Source organism: Leptinotarsa decemlineata, unplaced genomic scaffold (genome assembly GCF_025532065.1).
Source record: "Leptinotarsa decemlineata unplaced genomic scaffold, Ldec_3_MD MMD2_tig00026282_RagTag_RagTag, whole genome shotgun sequence".
Lineage (NCBI taxonomy): Eukaryota > Metazoa > Arthropoda > Insecta > Coleoptera > Chrysomelidae > Leptinotarsa > Leptinotarsa decemlineata.
The window spans coordinates 14,233,533-14,251,581 of record NW_027412668.1 but is presented as its reverse complement, the minus strand read 5'-3'; the positions used below and the strand labels follow the sequence as shown (position 1 = coordinate 14,251,581).

The 18,049-nt window shown below is 34.6% G+C and overlaps 1 protein-coding gene across 1 annotated transcript in view; it reads right to left on the bottom strand.

The window, feature by feature from the left end:
- Tc-re (major facilitator superfamily domain-containing protein 12-like) overlaps positions 1-18,049 on the bottom strand; it is a 31,055-nt gene that overhangs the window by 6,392 nt on the left and 6,614 nt on the right. The window contains exons 3-8 of the mRNA XM_074179866.1: positions 13,495-13,578; positions 13,246-13,444; positions 8,794-8,905; positions 6,955-7,142; positions 3,583-3,778; positions 486-594 (exon numbers count right to left, since the gene is read on the bottom strand). Of these exons, the coding sequence (XP_074035967.1) occupies positions 486-594; positions 3,583-3,778; positions 6,955-7,142; positions 8,794-8,905; positions 13,246-13,444; positions 13,495-13,578 (888 nt within the window). The remainder of the gene's footprint in view (positions 1-485; positions 595-3,582; positions 3,779-6,954; positions 7,143-8,793; positions 8,906-13,245; positions 13,445-13,494; positions 13,579-18,049) is intronic.

Genomic DNA, 18,049 nt, shown 5'->3' with positions numbered 1-18,049 from the left:
TATGTAAACACTATCGTAGATAATTTTCCTGTTTTCCGATAGGAACAAGTATGTTATGAGTTTATTTTTAAAAAGTAATTGAGTTTTTGAAGGTATCTACAAGTAGTATAAACAACGATTAGTAATCATTTTAGTAAACATTGTACGTTGACAATTTCATCATTTCGTTTATCCTGAATACACAGTATCGGAACGCATTTTTTTCTTGACCATTTTTTTTATTATAGTTATGAACATTTTTGTAATTATGATACTAACAAAAGAGCAATGGAAGTATTTTCATTATATTTCGTAAGTATTATATACAGTTTATTTGAAAGTAGTTGACAATGTTTCATGGTGAATTTTACTAGTTCGAACGAGTTATTCTTTTTACATTTTTCACAGTTTCTATATTTTTTTGTATTCTCATATTTTTTATATATATTTGATTTTTTTCATTTTTATATTATTTTTAAATTTGGAGAATAAACCAGTAACCTTACCTAACAATGTAGCAATCACAAAAAGTTGTCCATCAGAGTCTTGGGACACTCCTATGCCTATCCAAATTGATGCAACAAGTCCGATGAGAGATCCAATAAAGTAAGTTACCTGAAAAATGTATATGGATTTAAAGAGCAACTAAATATGTTTCTCTTTGAATGGGTTGATGTGGGACTAGCTGTCGTACAATTCAAATGATAACCCTTAAAATTAAAAACATATTCGAGCTTAAGGTTAACGAGGTCTTATCTTTCAACTTGCAAGTTTTAGCAGGGATCAGACGGTATGCAGTGAGCATCTATTATTCCAGAGTTGGGATCCATCTCACATTCACAATAGCGGTGAAACTCACTAACCATTTGGCTACCACATGACTCCACTGATATTAGGCCGGATCATACATGCAACGGATAAACTCTTCTTTACTTAGCAACGAAAATCCTCAGTAGGTGGTGGCGATGAATGATCCTCCAACGAAGTCCTCATCTTCAGAATCGACAAGTCTCAAACCACGAATAAACTGGGATCTCAACGGCAGTTCATTAAACAGCCACTATTTGAATTAAGAATGCTATCGATCTGTTTAAAAAAATCTATTTAAAATCTGTTTTTCCGTTAATCAGTTGTCACCCCCATACGAACGACAACTCTCAGAAGTTGAGAAACGTGTGCGAGCTAAGGACTAACGAGTTCTTACCTTTTAACGTGTGATTCCTAACACGGTTGCAGAATCATCAAAAAATGTCCTCTGATACCTCGTATATGCGTATCGGAAAGAGCTTTTTCGGACGAATTTTCGGCACATATTCCACAAAAAGCCTCCTTAAGTCCACTACCAACCACTATGAATCCAATTGCTTCGAAGAACGACATCAATAAATGAAATTCCCCAAGTCTTACTTGGATTACGGATAAATTGTAGGGATCATTATTTAAATCAATACTGGCTAGGATTTCACGAGCTTTGTGGTATAGTGGTTCGTCAAACGTTACAAACACAATATTTTGCTCTTGTTTTTGCATTGTTTAGCCGCTTCTACCAACGATGTAAAAATGGTATTATAATCACTCGGTGGATTTTTTATTAACGGCACAGGAATAAAATGATAAGTCAAATTAGTGTATACCTTTTCCATGAACCCATTCCAACTATCGGATTTGTTATTTGCAAATCTGGAATAAGACCATGTAAAATCTGCCAAAGGAATTTCATAGTTGTCCGTAACATCTAAAATATCTTCTATCTGAACTGTTTCCAATACATCGGAATTTTTGTTTTCAAAACGTTTCAATTTCACAAATCCAATTTCATCTATCTCTTACGTTTTGCGAGTGATTAAAGTGTGAATTTTAATAAATAGCTCAAAATTGTACGTATTCGAATTCGAGTTTTTTTCAATTTCTTGCATTTTCTGAAAACATTTACTGTAGTAATGTATTTTTTTTACACCATCAGTAAGTAGAGATTTCAACGAACAAAAAGCACACCGACTTTTTGAAAGAATTGTATCTGACACGAAAATTTTCGATTGAAAATTAGAGTGCCTTTTTGATTGACGCGAAATAAGGTGGAAAAATAAATATTTCAAATCAAATAAATCACAATGTATTCAGGACATGAAAAAGTGAGTTTTCACCAAATTTCGTAGAAATGTTTTTGAAAAAGATAAAAATCATAAACTTGGTTATTTGAATTTTTCACATAAATTTTGGGGTTATGTGAAAAAGTTGTGGAAACAAAAGTTGTAGATCTTTTCTTTACCTACAACTTTACCATAACTTTTTTCCATAGGACTTGTAGTTTCGCCGGAAATCGAGATAAACCATTTTTTACCCTTAGAAACTTATCCCCTCCCACTTCTCGAACTCAAGTCGCCCATAATTTATTTTTCCCTCTATATATTTCCCTCTTTTTCCAATGGGTTTCATTCTACTATAATTGTTTTTCAATTTTCACCATTTTTGAAGGCTTTAGTCCTAGTCTATATAAGCTTCAGGAAAAATCAATTGTTATTCAGGCAGATCATGACTTGGGATTAGAATTTGGAGTGAGAAAACAACAATATAGACAGAAAATCATTTTTTTGCAAAATACAAACCAAAGATTCGAACTTAAGCAAGGCCTTCGCCATGGGGGGAATGGGGAGAAGCCTTCCCCCTGCTTTTTCGACCTAGGAAAAAGTTGGGAAATTTTGGGCCGTGAAGATTGAAAAAAAATAGTAAAAAACTTATTAATAATTTTAAAAATCAAAATGATAGAAGAGAAAGGGAGAGGTAATGAGAAAAGGGAAAGAACCAGGGGAAGGTTGGGATTTCCCAACATGCATAAATTGAAAATCCCATACTTTGAAATTCTGAGTTGTTTGAAAACTTAAAAAAAAATTATTTCTCCCAAGTAAGTGGCAATTTTACAAAATTTCCAACTTTTCGCTGTTTTTTAGACTTGGAAAAGTTGGGAAATTTCGGGAGTGAAGATATAAAAAATAATATTAGGAAACAATAAGCACAATATTTTTTAAGTATTGTTTCCTTTTATTTGTATTGAATATTCTTATACATGGTGGTAAACCAAGGACCTTGGTCCAAAGTACAATAATTTCCATTATTATTTTTATAATTACCAAAGTTTATTTTTGTTTGTGCATACACTAACGGAAATAAGCATTCAGCCAATCTTTGGATAACTAAGTAAGAAAATTAATATATTATAGTAGTTACTAATCCTTCGGCTTTCATTTTTTCAAAAGTTGGGAAATTTTGCTGGTGGGGTTGGGAAAATTTGGATTCCCTCCCCCCTGGTTTTTTGTTCACTACGGCCCTGAGCTCAAGCAAATAAAAAACGGAAATTGAAATCACCCAATCTAAATAAAGGTGAAAGTGATCTGATATGGAATCAACATGCAGGCAAAGACTAATTCTGAACGACTCATTCAAGATTAGAAATGTGCATCGCTGGAGAAGCAATCAATATTAATTTTCACCATGATAACAATGGGGAAAAATCAGTAAAGACTTACAATGATAAGTAAATAATTGTTCAATACCCAATCCAATTGCATTAGCAATCAAAACTCAACTACCAAGTCTGAACCTCACCTTATCAGTGAATATCTCTATTCTAAATTTCAAAAATATTGCTGTCAAGAAGGAGGATATATATGAGGCTAATGGTACTGTAGCAATTGTTTCTCTAACTTTCTCCTTGTCAACGTCATTCAATGCACCTCTTTCGTTTATATAAAGCGGAATATAAATCAAATTCAGTGTTGTGAATAATCTCGATGTCATGTACCTAAAAAAATAATTTTTCATTATATCTTTCAAATAATATATCAAATTAATTCGGTTGATTGAAGAAAATTAAATGTTTATAAAATAATTCCAATCAATCAATCAATAAATTATATAATGGTAGCTATAGAGAACAAGGTGTTCACACAAGTCAAACGTCAAAAATACATATTGATATATATGTCAATAGAAAAAGTGTACAAAAGGCTGTAAAAGATAAATTCTGGTTGATCTGTTTCTGTTCGATTTTCAGTCTACAGTGTTGAATATAAAGAAATGTTCATCAGGATTCTTACTGCGAACACAGACTCAGTTACACTGAATACTAAATAGTTGCTCTTTAAACTTACTTTTGAATAAGTTATCTGAAAATTGTTTTTTCATGTTCAGAGATAATTCATTGTGAAGACGCCATTATTGAAAAATATAGCCTTTTCAAATTAAACAAGATACCTTTTGGCTGAGATTTAATCAAATAGGTGAATGAATGTCATTACGATGTCATTGATGACATAAGTAGATCAAACTTAGGCTAAATTATACTTTATGGGATACTAACGGATTTTCGCGATTTTTTCAGGGATGATAATAGATGATGGTAGGAATTCAGAACACTTTTTATTTTTTGTCGGGCTCAATTAGTTTTAGAGATATAGCCTGTCAAAATTTGTATGACGTCATATGCAATTCACATATTTTTTTATTTAACACAACTTTTTCCATATCAACGCACCTTTTTCTATCCCGTTTCAATCACTTATGGCCGAGTTTCCTGAAATTAAAATAAAATTCCATAATTTGTCAGGTGCATACATCGACATAACCTTATAGAATTCCTTTTAGAAATCGGAGGTCAGGTTAGATGTTAAGGAAATATAGTTTTTACAAAAGTAAATATTCGAAAATACGTTCCTTTCAGAGTTTGGAGGTCAGGTAAGATGTTGAGAATAGTTTTTCAAAATTCTGAAGTAAGGTTAGACTGAGTTAGGTTAGGTCGGGTTAGGTTAGGTTGAGTTAGCATGTGACAAATTATGGAATTTCAATCTAATTTCAAGAAATTTGGCAATGAGTGGATGAAAGTGGATAGTGCAACGATATGGAAAAAGATGTGTTCGATAAAAAATATGTGAATTGCAATCGTTTATTTTATGACATCATACAAACTTTGACAGGCTATATCTCGAAAACTAATTGAGTCCGACAAAAAATGAAAAGTGTTCTGAATTCCTACCATCACGTAGTATCATCACAAAAAAAATCGCAAAAATCCGTGATTATCCCATGAAGTAAAATTTTCCCCCAACTTATTCCGTAACATAAAAAATCGTAATTTATGAATGAAATGTGTGTTTTTTCTTATAGTATTATCCAGATTGGTACTGAAGAGCCCTAAGGCTCTCTTACGGCGAAACATCGATGTCTACCAGTGAGTATGACAGTGTTCCATGTGAGTGAAATTTTATTTTCATTTAGTATATTGTGTAGAAACCGTGTGAATATCTGATTTAATTTTATAACGAATGTTTGGAATACAAACTGAGTAGAAAAAAGTGTTTTCTGTATAATTCAGTGTTCATATAAAAGTATTTGTTTCGAAATAATTTTTCTTTCGTATAATTCAATGTTTATATGAAAGTAGCTGTTTCAGGAAGACTTTTTTTCAGATTTGTGTCTGAAAGTTACTTCTTTGTATGATCTACACATCTATGTATACAGTTACTTCCTTCCTTTCTTTGGAAGATTCCCACGTTTTTTCTATATCAAAATGGAGTAGTAGAAAGCCAAAAACTTTCTTTGCCAAAAATTAGTCACTCCTGAAAATATAACCCTTTCAAATTAAAAAATAATGTTTTGAATATTTACTATTTATGGAAACATATCTGTTCTGAACTATTATTCATAGATAATATTATTTTTGATGACAACGTAACTATTTACAGAACACACATTTTTCCACAAGAATAATTACCTAACTTCCTAGGTGGAATTCGAACCTCCATTAAAAACACTTCTCCTGAAGGACTTTTTAGATTATTGATCTATATTTCAAACCAATTATCTTATTCACTTGACCTGGATGTAACATTTTTACCGACTCTGATATTTTATCTCATGTAATATCTTGCATGATTTGTTATGTGTTATACACTGTGCTCAAGATAAGAATAAACAGCATGGGGATATCGGAAACGATAAGTGATACAGGGTCGATTGAATCAGAGAAAAGTAACGGATTTATGTACCTAATAATATGCCATTTAGAAAGTTTTAATATTCCGAGTAGTTTCGGAGATATCCGAGAAAAACCGAAATTTGAGAATTCCGTTTTTATTTTTTCCTAGCTTTATTTTTGAAGGATATGTAAAACAAATAGCACTTTGCCATGGCCACTTTTTAAGGACTACAAGATAACGTAAGCAGACTTTTTCTGTGACGTTTTGTCTTTTAGAAAACATCATCAACTTTGTATTTTTATATGGGCCGAAACTAAAGTATACCCTGTATACGACTCCATTTTTTATTGTGAATACAGCAACAAAAGTGTGATAATCGACAAAGGTCCCATTTCAAACAGTCTGTTGTAGGTTTAGTACTAACGTAATAAATACAGGTAGAAAACAGGTAAGCAGGTAATACGATAACAAAATAACTAATAATAAGAGTTAATTTAATGACACTGTTTCAATAACTCATTATGTGAGATAATGGTTCACCCGGATATTATGAAAGCCCTAATATAACTGTAAGATTTTAAATTATCTAAGAACAATTCGTTCAGGCCCTACACAGTAGGTTAATGGACTGACACCTATCAGAAAACAACTACTACCCTAGCTAATACTACGAAGGACGAATTGTTCTTAGATAATTTGATTTATAGCCAATCTTCAAGTATGCCCACTGACTATATGTGTTAGATTTTGTTTTAGTCATATTCTGATGATGCAAATTTCATTAGCAAAACACTCGTAAAAAATTAGGACTTTTGTTCTGGTATTGAAGAAGTGTTTTCAATAGAACAAACATCTATACTGACAACATTTCTCTTCATGATGTGATAATGGAAATGGCTTTTGATTTTAGTAGTTGATCACTAAGTAACTTACTGTCAAATACGATCAGTAGCCAGGAAAAAGTACTCTGTTTATCTAGCAAACTCCCTTAATTACTACTCACATTACCGATACACAATATATGACGAAAGATTTCAAAAAATGTTTTCCATTGTGATTGTGGAGTGTGTTGGCGTCTTCAATTTCCGAATCTCCAATGGTTTCATATTCATTTTCATATGTTCCCAAGAGACCACAATAAAATAACATAGAAGAAAGCAGCCCTATGAATGTTATCAGAAGGGCAATTTCCTGAAACAACGTGCGATATTACTGATATTTTCGTGTAATCAATTTTAAATAAAACTGATTTCACCAAATGTTTTTTTTTATTATTTGGTAATAGGTAGGTATTTATGATATGAGTGTTAAAAGTTAGGTACTATTTTGTGAGAGAAAAAGTTTGCGAAACGAACGTAGCGAGTTGAGCAATTTCACGAACGAAATAAAACTTACTTTTAACACAAATATCATACAAAGTATTTTGTACAACTGTCCTGTTGTCATAATGAAATAGATAAATGTATTATTTCTATGGAAATACATTTTGACATCTTTTGTCAGTTGACTATTTTTATGTTATCGCATTTGCTGTGAAATGGCCGTGTCAGGTGACGCGTTTTATTTGAAGTCACATTCAAAGTTCTTGCTTGTGTTTAATGTCTTGCATAGTGAAGAACAAAAGTGAGGAATTGTGTGTTCCTGACGATATTGAAGAGGCTGCAAAAAGAGCTTCAATTGAATTGTTATCAAAAAATTCGGCTCAGCAATACGACATCGCACATTCTAATTTTCTTAGCTCGTGTAGACTTAAAAACTCCGAAGTAAATTTCAGCGAAACCGTCTTCTTAGTCTATCTAGAAGAGAAATAAAAAATATGGAACTCGTCAGAGGTTTATAAATGAAGTGCCAGATGAAAAATATTTGATGATAAAAGTTGCTACTATTTTCGGAATACATGGAGCCTGCCGCCGTGAAGAGCTGTGCCATTTATTAAAAGAAGACATTAAATCAATGGATAAATCATTGATTGTTTAAATTTCAAATGTAAAAACGATAAATGTCGTTTTTTTCACATTGTTGGAAAAACATTGACCATTTTAATAATTACATTGCATTACGCCCACCTGATATTAATCATTAACGTTTTTTCTGAAATACTCAAATTATAAATGCAGTGCCAACCCAGTTGGTATAAACACGTTTGGGAAAATGTCCCCTACCATTGCTGAGTTTCTGAACCTCCCGGGAACAAAGGAATATACAGGTCAATGTTTCAGAAGATCTTCTGCTTCTTTACTAGCATAATCAGGAGCAAATATAACGGATATTAAGAAGCACGGAGGATGGAAGTCTACAACGGTAGCTGAGGGCTACATCGATCAATCTATTTCTTATAAAAAGACCAACAGATAGCTCCAGCGTTGCAGCATCGACCTTTTCACTTCAAGAATTAGATGTTAATGCCCATGAAATTGTCAACTCAGATAGTTCAAATATATGACAAGGCTCTTTAACATCGCAGGGTATCAATATCAGCAGTTGTTCCAATTGTACTTTTCATATTATTGTTCATAAATAATAATAATGTAATTAATGTATTTTTGTGAAAGAATTTAATTGTATCTATATTTGTTGTTCATAATGAAACTTCTTTGAAAATTAAATATTTATGTTTTGTTTATTGCTTTTTGGTCGAAAAGTATCACTGGTGTTGGAAATATTTTCGACACGCTACTTTGTAAACATCATCTTTTAATACTCTTGACAACTATCAAAAATGTCACTTTTAATGACAGTTGTACAAAAAATAGTTTGTTTCCAATATATTCATTTCATATATTTTGACTTAATTCAATAAATTTTTCATTTTTGAAGTATGTATATACTTATTGATACTCACTTTGAATTTGTAAAAGTCATTAGGTCCTATAACTTCATTTTCTCTATCATTTCCCAGAATCATGAAGGTTATCAAATATACCAACATACTGCAACATACTGAGGCTGTATATCTGAAATTGAATAAAATTATGAATTATTATATTTTTCTTTCATTTCTCTCTTTCATCAGATTATGTTTCATTCGCTACTATAGTCAGTCCCATTGAATTTTCTTCAATATTAATATATATATATATATATATATATATATATATATATATATATATATATATATATATATATATATATATACAGTGTACTCTTCCTGGAAGAGAGATCGACTGGCAAGCGCGGTTAAAGTACCTCGGTCTTCTAATAAACCGTAAGCTCATCTGGAACCCGCACATCATAACCGAGAAAGCAAAGATCGAAGGTCGGTTCAAAAGTCTGTACCCTCTGATCAAAAGACGATTCAAATTGAGCCTGAAGAACAAACCTACGATCTACAACACGATGTTCAAGCCCGTAATCATGTATGCTTCAGGCGTCTGGGGACAAGCGGCTCCGTCTAATATATCCATTCTGAAGAAACTCCAATATGAGTTAATACAGATGATTGTGAAAGCTCCCTGGTTCGTGCAAAATGAAGCCATCCGCAGAGATTTGCAGCTGCCTTCCATTCAGCCGTCCATTCAGTCGAGAAATCGGCTAGTTTTTGATAGTGCGGAAACTCATGAAAATCCGTTAGTTAGGGGAGCTATACACGACCCCTCACGATATAGAAAGTTCAGACACTCTGTCGAATAAGGCCCTCATTAACAGATGAATTTTCCATCCATCCCACCCCAGCCAGGTAGGGGTACACCGTGAAAGGCGATAACATCGTGAAGTAATTTGGCTTGAAATCTTTTAATTTTCAATTTTCATTTCTTGATAATAATTTTTAATTTTCACTTCGTGTTAATAATTCAGTTTTTGGAATTTTGATTGTTGCTTGTATTTTATTTCATTGTAATTTAAGTGTTTTTGCTTCATAAAATCTTTATGTTTCAGCTAATCTTTTGAATTTTTATAGATTAGAAACAGGAGTTTCAAATCAAGTTATATCCGAACAAATGAAATACAATCGATATTATTAGTTCGCAGATAGGCGGTATATTCAAAGTATCGCTCCTTTGAATTATATTTTTCTGCAAATGTAAAATAATTTTCGGCCTAATTGGTATATCATTTTAAGAAGTGCCAACTACAGTCAACCGTGCCAAATATCTTCTTAGATGCATATGTAGGGGAAAGGTGTACGAGATGATCCATTGAGGGAAGATGATCCTTTTATATTGCAACGAAACTAGTAGTGCCATCTAGTTGTGTTTATTGGTAAAATATAATTCCCGATATTCCCCCGCCACAGTCCATCGTAATGGGTCTTGAGAGACAGTTGAATTTTTTGAGGAAGAAAACAAGAATTATGTGACTTTAATGTAAGGTAATGTTGATTTCAAGTTTATGTTCTAACGTACTTTAGTGTCGTGGCTAACGTATTAGTTAACTTTGTATTACTCTTTCTTGATTTTTTAACAGCATGGAAACAGTTGAAATTACATAGGTTATGTTATCGATCATTGAATAAAAAAGGTTGTGTTGGGGCAAGATGATCATGTTATCGGTGTATAAGACGATCCGTGTGGATCATCTTGTACAACCCGTCAACATAATCATATCTACTATTACAGGAACATTTTTTAACCATTTGTGTCATTATATAGTTTTACTAATAAATATGTACTAATTAATAGGAACTGCCTGCATTATTACCTAAATAGTAGAAGATTTCAAATAATAAAATATAATTTAATCTTGTTTCAGATTATGCCTCGTAAAAAAAAAAACTAATCGCGGGTAGTGGTTGGAAGACTCCATGATCAAAGCGCTGGATGCTGTAAAAAATGGCATGTCATTTAGAACAGCAAGTAAACAATTCTGGGTGCCTGTTATGTCGCTAAAAAGGCGGGCTGAAGGCAAAAATAAAGTGGCTGTCGGTGGAATTGAATATTTAGGTGGGAAAAACAGTTTTTACGGCAGAACAGGAAAATGAGCTCGTGAAGCATATTAAAGATATGGAGATGAGGATGTACGAACTAATACAAGATGTTTTATCTTTGGCGTATCAACTTGCAGTAAAAAATAATATCACGAACCCTTTCAAAAGAGAAACAGCAGGATATGATTGGCTGAGAGGATTCCATCCGCGACATCCAGATATAGCCCTTTGTGCACCTGAATCCACTTCTAATGCTCGAGCACGGGCCTTCAATAAACCAGTGGTAGATAAGTTTTATTCCACATTAAAATGTATTCAAGAGACAAAAAACCATCCGTGCCACCGTATCTAATACGTTGGCGAAACTAGCATTTCTACGGTGCCTACCAAAAATACAGAGGTGTTTGCAGAAACTGGACGTAAACAGGTAGCTCGAGTTACATCAGCTGAAAGAGGGGAGACTACAACAGCTGTAATTTGTATGTTCGCTTCTGAAACTTTTGTACCACCTATGTTTATCTTTCGAAGAGTTCGGATGAAGATGGAACTAATAGATGGCGCATCATCAGGCTCCGCATGGGCATGTAATTCATCTGGATGGATGAATTTGGAAGTTCTTACCAAATGGTTTGAACATTTTATAAGCTACACGAAACCTTCTGCAGAGGACCCAGTTCTGTTGATTTTAGATGGCCACCTTTCACACACAAAAAATTTGGAATTAATATTGTAAGCTCGAGAAAACCACGTCACTATTGTCTGCTTGCCTCCACACTGCACCCATAAACTGCAGCCTTTAAATGTCAGTTTGATGTATCCCTTAAGTATATACCACAATCAGTCACTCGAAAAATGAATGAACAACAATCCTGGTAGGTCAGTAACTGTATTTCAGATTGCAAAGATTTTTAGAGACGCTTATTCAAAAGCAGCGGTCCCATTAAATGCCATCAATGGGTTTGCCAAAACTAGGATATTCCCTTTCAACCCAGATGTGTTTACCGAAGCTGACTTTATCGCTGCAGCAACAACCGAAATGGAATTCAATGAAGCCTCTAGTGTAATAGAAACGCCTACAACGGTTTCAAACATACAACAACTACCAGCAACGGATTCCTCACCAGAACCAGAAACCTCCACTTCACACGTCTTCGCAGATTTGCAGAATAAAACACCCTCATCAACTCCCATAATTGATGTGAATTTTTCAATTCGGAGTCCTTTGTTGCCATTGCCAGCTACGAGCTACGCACGCACCTCAAGTGTATCGCCATCCATTCTGGAAGATAGCCAATGCGAACCTTTTAATGTTGCACCAGCTCAAATTCATCCTTTGCCCAAAACTGTCGGTAAAAGAAACCATCTCAAGAGAAAACGAATGGACACGTCAATCCTAACTAGCACGCCATACAAAAATTATTTAGAGGAAGAAAGAAATAAAAAGACAGATAAAGAAAATAGAACCAATGAAACACCACAAAATGTAAAGAAAAAACATCCTAAAAAGAAACAGAAAGGGAGAATTGTAGGCAAAGGAATGTTGAATAAAAGGAAGAATATTGTATCACAGACATCTGAAGAAGAAGACGCAGAACGTCTTTTCTGTATGCAAACATTTTCGAAAGATGATAGGGGCGAGGGATGGATAAAATGTTGTGTATGCCAAAGATGTGGCCATGAAGCTTGTGCAGGGATAGATAGCGATGATCCTGATGAATTCACATGTGATTGGTGTAAAATTACGCCAGTAAAGAGGCGCTTAGCACTATAAAATATTTTTTTTTATTTCATTTGTATTCGTTAAAAATAATGCAGAAATTATTTTTTTTATTTTCTTAATGTTAATTTTGAGTAGTGAGATTTATTTTACTAGATTATCTGTTTCAGAAGATGAGTTATTACCTTCTTTAGAAGAATATATAATTTTGTTGAACCTTTACTTAACCACAGATCTCATACAATGTGATGATTGTTTCCTCATTAAATTATGATGGGGACCGACTGACTTGATTCAAGATAGTAAACCCTGATTATGACTTTATTTAGGTAATTCTACCATAACCTATGACAATCTCAAATTGAGGGGGGTGACATGATCCTGGGATCATCTTGCCCCTACCGCTGAGATCATCTTGGACACCAGGGTGTACAAGATGGTCCTTTCATAATGTTTTGAAAAATGGTGTTTATAATAAAATATATATTTTGAGTATGACAACAGTTAGATAGATGAATTTACTATGGATGAATGTATTTTTATCTGCAATAAGTCGAATATAATCTAAATTACAAGCATTCTCCCTTAAGTGAATCATCTCGTACACCATTCCCCTATATGCACCCTGTATATGGATGATTCGTAAATATTAGAAATGAAATAATCGCCGAATAGAAAAAACAATGATGATAATCTTGAGTAATATAACTCACCTGATAGCAGTTAAATCTGAACTATGACTATGACTTCTCGATATTTCGGGGATTATCGATAAATGAGAAATTTGAACAATGGCCCATCCTATTTGAAAGACTGATATGACCAAAGCGTAATATGTTAATGCTGAAGTATTATACGTTGTTGGTTTCATAGAGAAAATCATACAGAAACCCACAGAAACCGCTATTGTACCTGAAAATAATGTGTGGACAATATACTCCCATCATTATTATTTTGTTTACCTCCTAAATGACAGAGCTTGCGGTGGCCACAATGATCGACAATCCATCCGGCCATGGGGGTTGATACAGAATCTACAACTTGACCTAAAAATAAATACAGTAAATATAAATACATTTCATCTGTATGCAACCTACCAATAACGACGGGTTATTGGTAGGTTGCATACTGTTTTCGAGGTACGGAGTGGTCCAACGAAAAGTATGCACCATGCTTATCTCCTTTTTTTGTAACATAACGCAAAAATGCTCGGACAGGTCAATTTTGCTTTTGAGGGGGACATATTTTAGATGTATTTTTCTACCTGTGCCTTCAACCCCTAGCGAGGGTGAGTAACAACCCTAAAATTTTAAATGGAAAGTGGGGTCGAGTGATATATCATTTGAAAGGACACAAAATTATCTTTCCAATGATACCTAATTTGTTGTATTTCACTCAAACATGTAGGTATTATGAAGAAAAACAACTACAACCCAGTACTTCGAAATGTGTAATTGACTTAGTAGAATCCTACTTCAGCAAGTGCTGAAAATGTGACCCATTTGCTTCCATACAATAATACAGATTTTGTTCAAATCTATTCCTAACATTCTGTAGAATATCAGGTGTTATACTTCTGCACTCTGCTGTAATTCGTTGGAAGTGTCTCCAAAGGAAAACTCTAAAGGCGATAAATCAGGTGACCTGGCAGGCCATTCGATGGGGCCTCTCCTTCCAATCCACCGTCCAGGAAACCGGTCATCTAAAAACTCTCTTACCGGAGCACCATAGTGAGGAGGTGCTCCATCTTGCTGGAAATGAAGTCGATCATTATTATGATTTTGGTCATTTTCAATTATTTCTGTTATGAGTGGATCAATTGTATCTTCAAGCATGTTCAGGTGGACCTCACCAGTTAAATTCCCAGGAATAAAAAGTGGCCCTACGATATGACTACCTAATATGCCACACCAGACATTGATTTTTTGATAGTACTGGATATGGACCTCTCGGAATAAGTGTGAGTTACTGTCATCCCAGTAATGGCAATTATGCCTATTCACAGATCCATTCAAAAAAAATGTACTCTCATCGGAAGAGCACGTGTTGAATGATAGGTGCGGATCATCAATTAGTAGCTGGATCGGTTGTTCAAAAAATTGCAGCCTTCTATCAGGATCATCTTCATTGAGTTCCTGTACTAATTTAATTTTGAACAGATGAAATTTATAGGCTCTTAATAACCGTATTATGGACGAACGGGAGACACCTGAGGCTGCAGCAAGCTGACGGGTACTTTGAGTATGATCCAATTCAACATGTCCCAAAACAGCGACTTCCACTGCTTCATTTCTGATCAGTTTCCGTGGCTGGTGTTTCACATTACAGACAGATCCGGTATCGACAAACTTTTGGACTAACTTGGCAACGTACGAATCATTCACATTTTTCCCGGGATGACTGTTATTGAAGAAGCGAGTAGTTAGTCTAGCACAAGTTTTATGTTGATAATAAAGTTCAACAATTTCAACTCGTTCAGGAATGGAATAAACCATTTTTACAGTAAAGTTGAAATAATTTCAAAAGCAACCAAACTGAATCAATGAACGTTTGCCTAAATTATTTTTGTACACTCATCTGCTGTTGTTATTTGAACCAAAAAACGCAAGAGAGAAATTGAGGAATTTAGTAGTGATAAAAATGCCGTTTTTTTCGCATTTTCATTAACACCAAAAATAACGAGTAAATGTTCTTGCTTTTTTTATAACTATTCAAGTAACTACAACAAATTAGGTATCATTGGAAAGAAAATTTTGTGCCCTTTCAAATGATATATCACTCGACCCCACTTTCCATTTAAAATTTTAGGGTTGTTACTCACCCTCGCTAGGGGGTTGAAGGCACAGGTAGAAAAATACATCTAAAATGTGTCCCCCTCAAAAGCAGAATTGACCTGTCCGAGCATTTTTGCGTTAAGTTACAAAAAAAGGAGAAAAGCAAGGTGCATACTTTTCGTTGGACCACTCGATATATGAACACTGCTGGTAAATCTTCAAAGAGCCCTGAAAGCAGTGCCGATATATTAGGTGGGCTGAAAAGTTCGTACGCTTACACCCAGATGGCGCTACTAGTGTCAAATCCATATGATTTTTTGTGAACCCCAACCTTCAAAAGACACGTGTAGAAATTGCACAGCTGTCGGACTATTAGTTTATGGAATAGAACAATGTGAGAGAAGCAACTTTTATTTTGAAAAAAATGGATGAAAAGGAACTTCGTGTGCTGATAGAGCATTGCTTTTTGGCCAAAAAATACTGTTGAAGTCGAGGCTTGGCTTGATGAACATTGCACTAGGGAAATTACCCGTTGACAAGTGGTTTAACGAGGTGAAATGAGCACTGAAGACAATGCACGCAGTGGACTCCCCAAAAAAACTGTTACTAACAAAATCATCGAAAAAGTACATAAAGATATCAAAGAAACGTGTTGGGCATATCGTGCATGAATATTTGGGTATGTGAAAGCTCTGTTCAAAGTGGGTGCCGCGCGAGCTCACAATAGACCAAAAACAACAACGAATTGCTTATTCTGGGCAATGCTTGAAGCTGTTCAACCATAAAAAACCTGGTCGGTCGGTAGTCAGGCGGTTACACGTGCGTGTTTGTTCACTCACTCGAATTGATGCCGTGTTGGTCGGTGGTTCAAGCCCTAGTCTGAACGATCGATTTTCACTTGTTATCGTCCAACCCGTGTTTGAATCACATGTTAAAAGGTAAGACCTCGTTAATCTTTAGCTCGCAGAAGTTTCGACTTCTGAGGGTTGTCGTTCGTAGGGGTGCGGCAGATGGTTAACGGAAAAACAGATTTTAAACAAACTTTAATTTATGCGTTGATATGTGACAATGGATGAAACATGGCTCCATCATTTCACACCAGAATGAAAATGATCGTCATCTGCATGTGGCGAATCTACTTGCGTTCAAGCGTGCAAAGACGCAACGGTCGGCTGCCAAAGTAATAATATCAGTTTCTTTGGATGCGCAATTGCGCTTGGAATAATATTCATTCACTATCTTGAAGAGGAAAACCATCAACAGCGACTATTGGAAAGCGTTATTGGAGCATTCGAAGGACGAAATCGCGAAAAATGACGCCATTTGAAGAAAAAAAGTGCTGCTCCATCAAGAAATTACATCCTGTCACAAATCAATGGATACGACGGCAAAATCGCATGAACTGGACGTCGAACTTCGTCCACATCCACCGTATTCTCCAGATCTGGTTCCCAGCGACTTTTTTCTGATCTCAGACCTCATTCCTCGCTGGAAAAAAATTTAGCACTGATGAAAAGGTAATCGTCAAACTGAGGCCTATTTGGAGGCTAAAAACAAATCGTACTATAAAAATGGTATCGCAAAATTGTATTACCGCTATAATCACTGTGTCGCCTTCGAGGGCAAGTATATCGAATAATTAAATCAAAATTCATCCCAAAAAATTTTCTTCTACGTTAGCCTACGAACTTTTCAGCCCAACTGTTACATTGAACTCATTTCATTGTAGATTATATCCATTATACTCATTCATTCAAACCGTTCTGAGACGCCTATTCCACTAATACACCATTTTCCATATGGACGAGTACTTGAAAAGTACAGTTCTAGTATATACGAAGTGAATTTGAATAGCATAAAAACTAGTTACCGAACGTCAGCAGTTTTTTTGTATTGCATGGGCGCCGTTGTATAATTTTTGAGGACTACTTACTACTTTTATGCGGGAGGTATTGTATTGACTAGTGAATTCATCAGACCCGGTATTAGTCTTTCATTGAGCTGCTCGGATTGACTTCGTATAGACTATATGTTAAATTAAACCTCGAAACGATGGACTGCTAAATGATCACGCAGGCTAAGTCAGTCGAACAGTTGCAGTAAGAGTATCTATAGAAAATAGAAAACTGCCCAACTTTTCTTTTATTATATTCCAGCCTATCAAGGTTCTTTTTGATGGACCCTGTCTAGCGGATGATTCTTTTGTGAATTATTTTCTCAGAGAATGCTTAGAGGCAGAGTTACATATGCAGTGTGGAGATAAGTAGCCTCCCCCCTCTCCTCTCTAACTTCCAAACGGGGCAAGATATCAGTGTCGGACACGATTTTCAGTACTTTTTGATGAAAATCCAATAGTTTCATATCACTTGCCACCGAGAGGGGGCTATCAAAGTGTGACATCTTATGAAAGGTATTTTGATTCTCTATACAATTAACCTTTAGTTCTTTGAATTTGGTAACGGGTTGCGGAGTTATTGATATTTGAATTTGGGATAAGCAATTTCGTAACTCCACCACCCTATGTCTGAATTTTTGAAATGAATGTTCATTGGAAGGAGAAACAAATTAGTATAGTTCCAGTAAACGATATAGTGCAATCTATTTTCCAACAGCTCCCTTTTTCTAATATAGTTAGGGAGCTAACTAATTTCGTTATTCAATAATCATTTCTGATTATATAAGAATCACAATAACTATATAGTATATATAAAATATATATATATATATATATATATATATATAT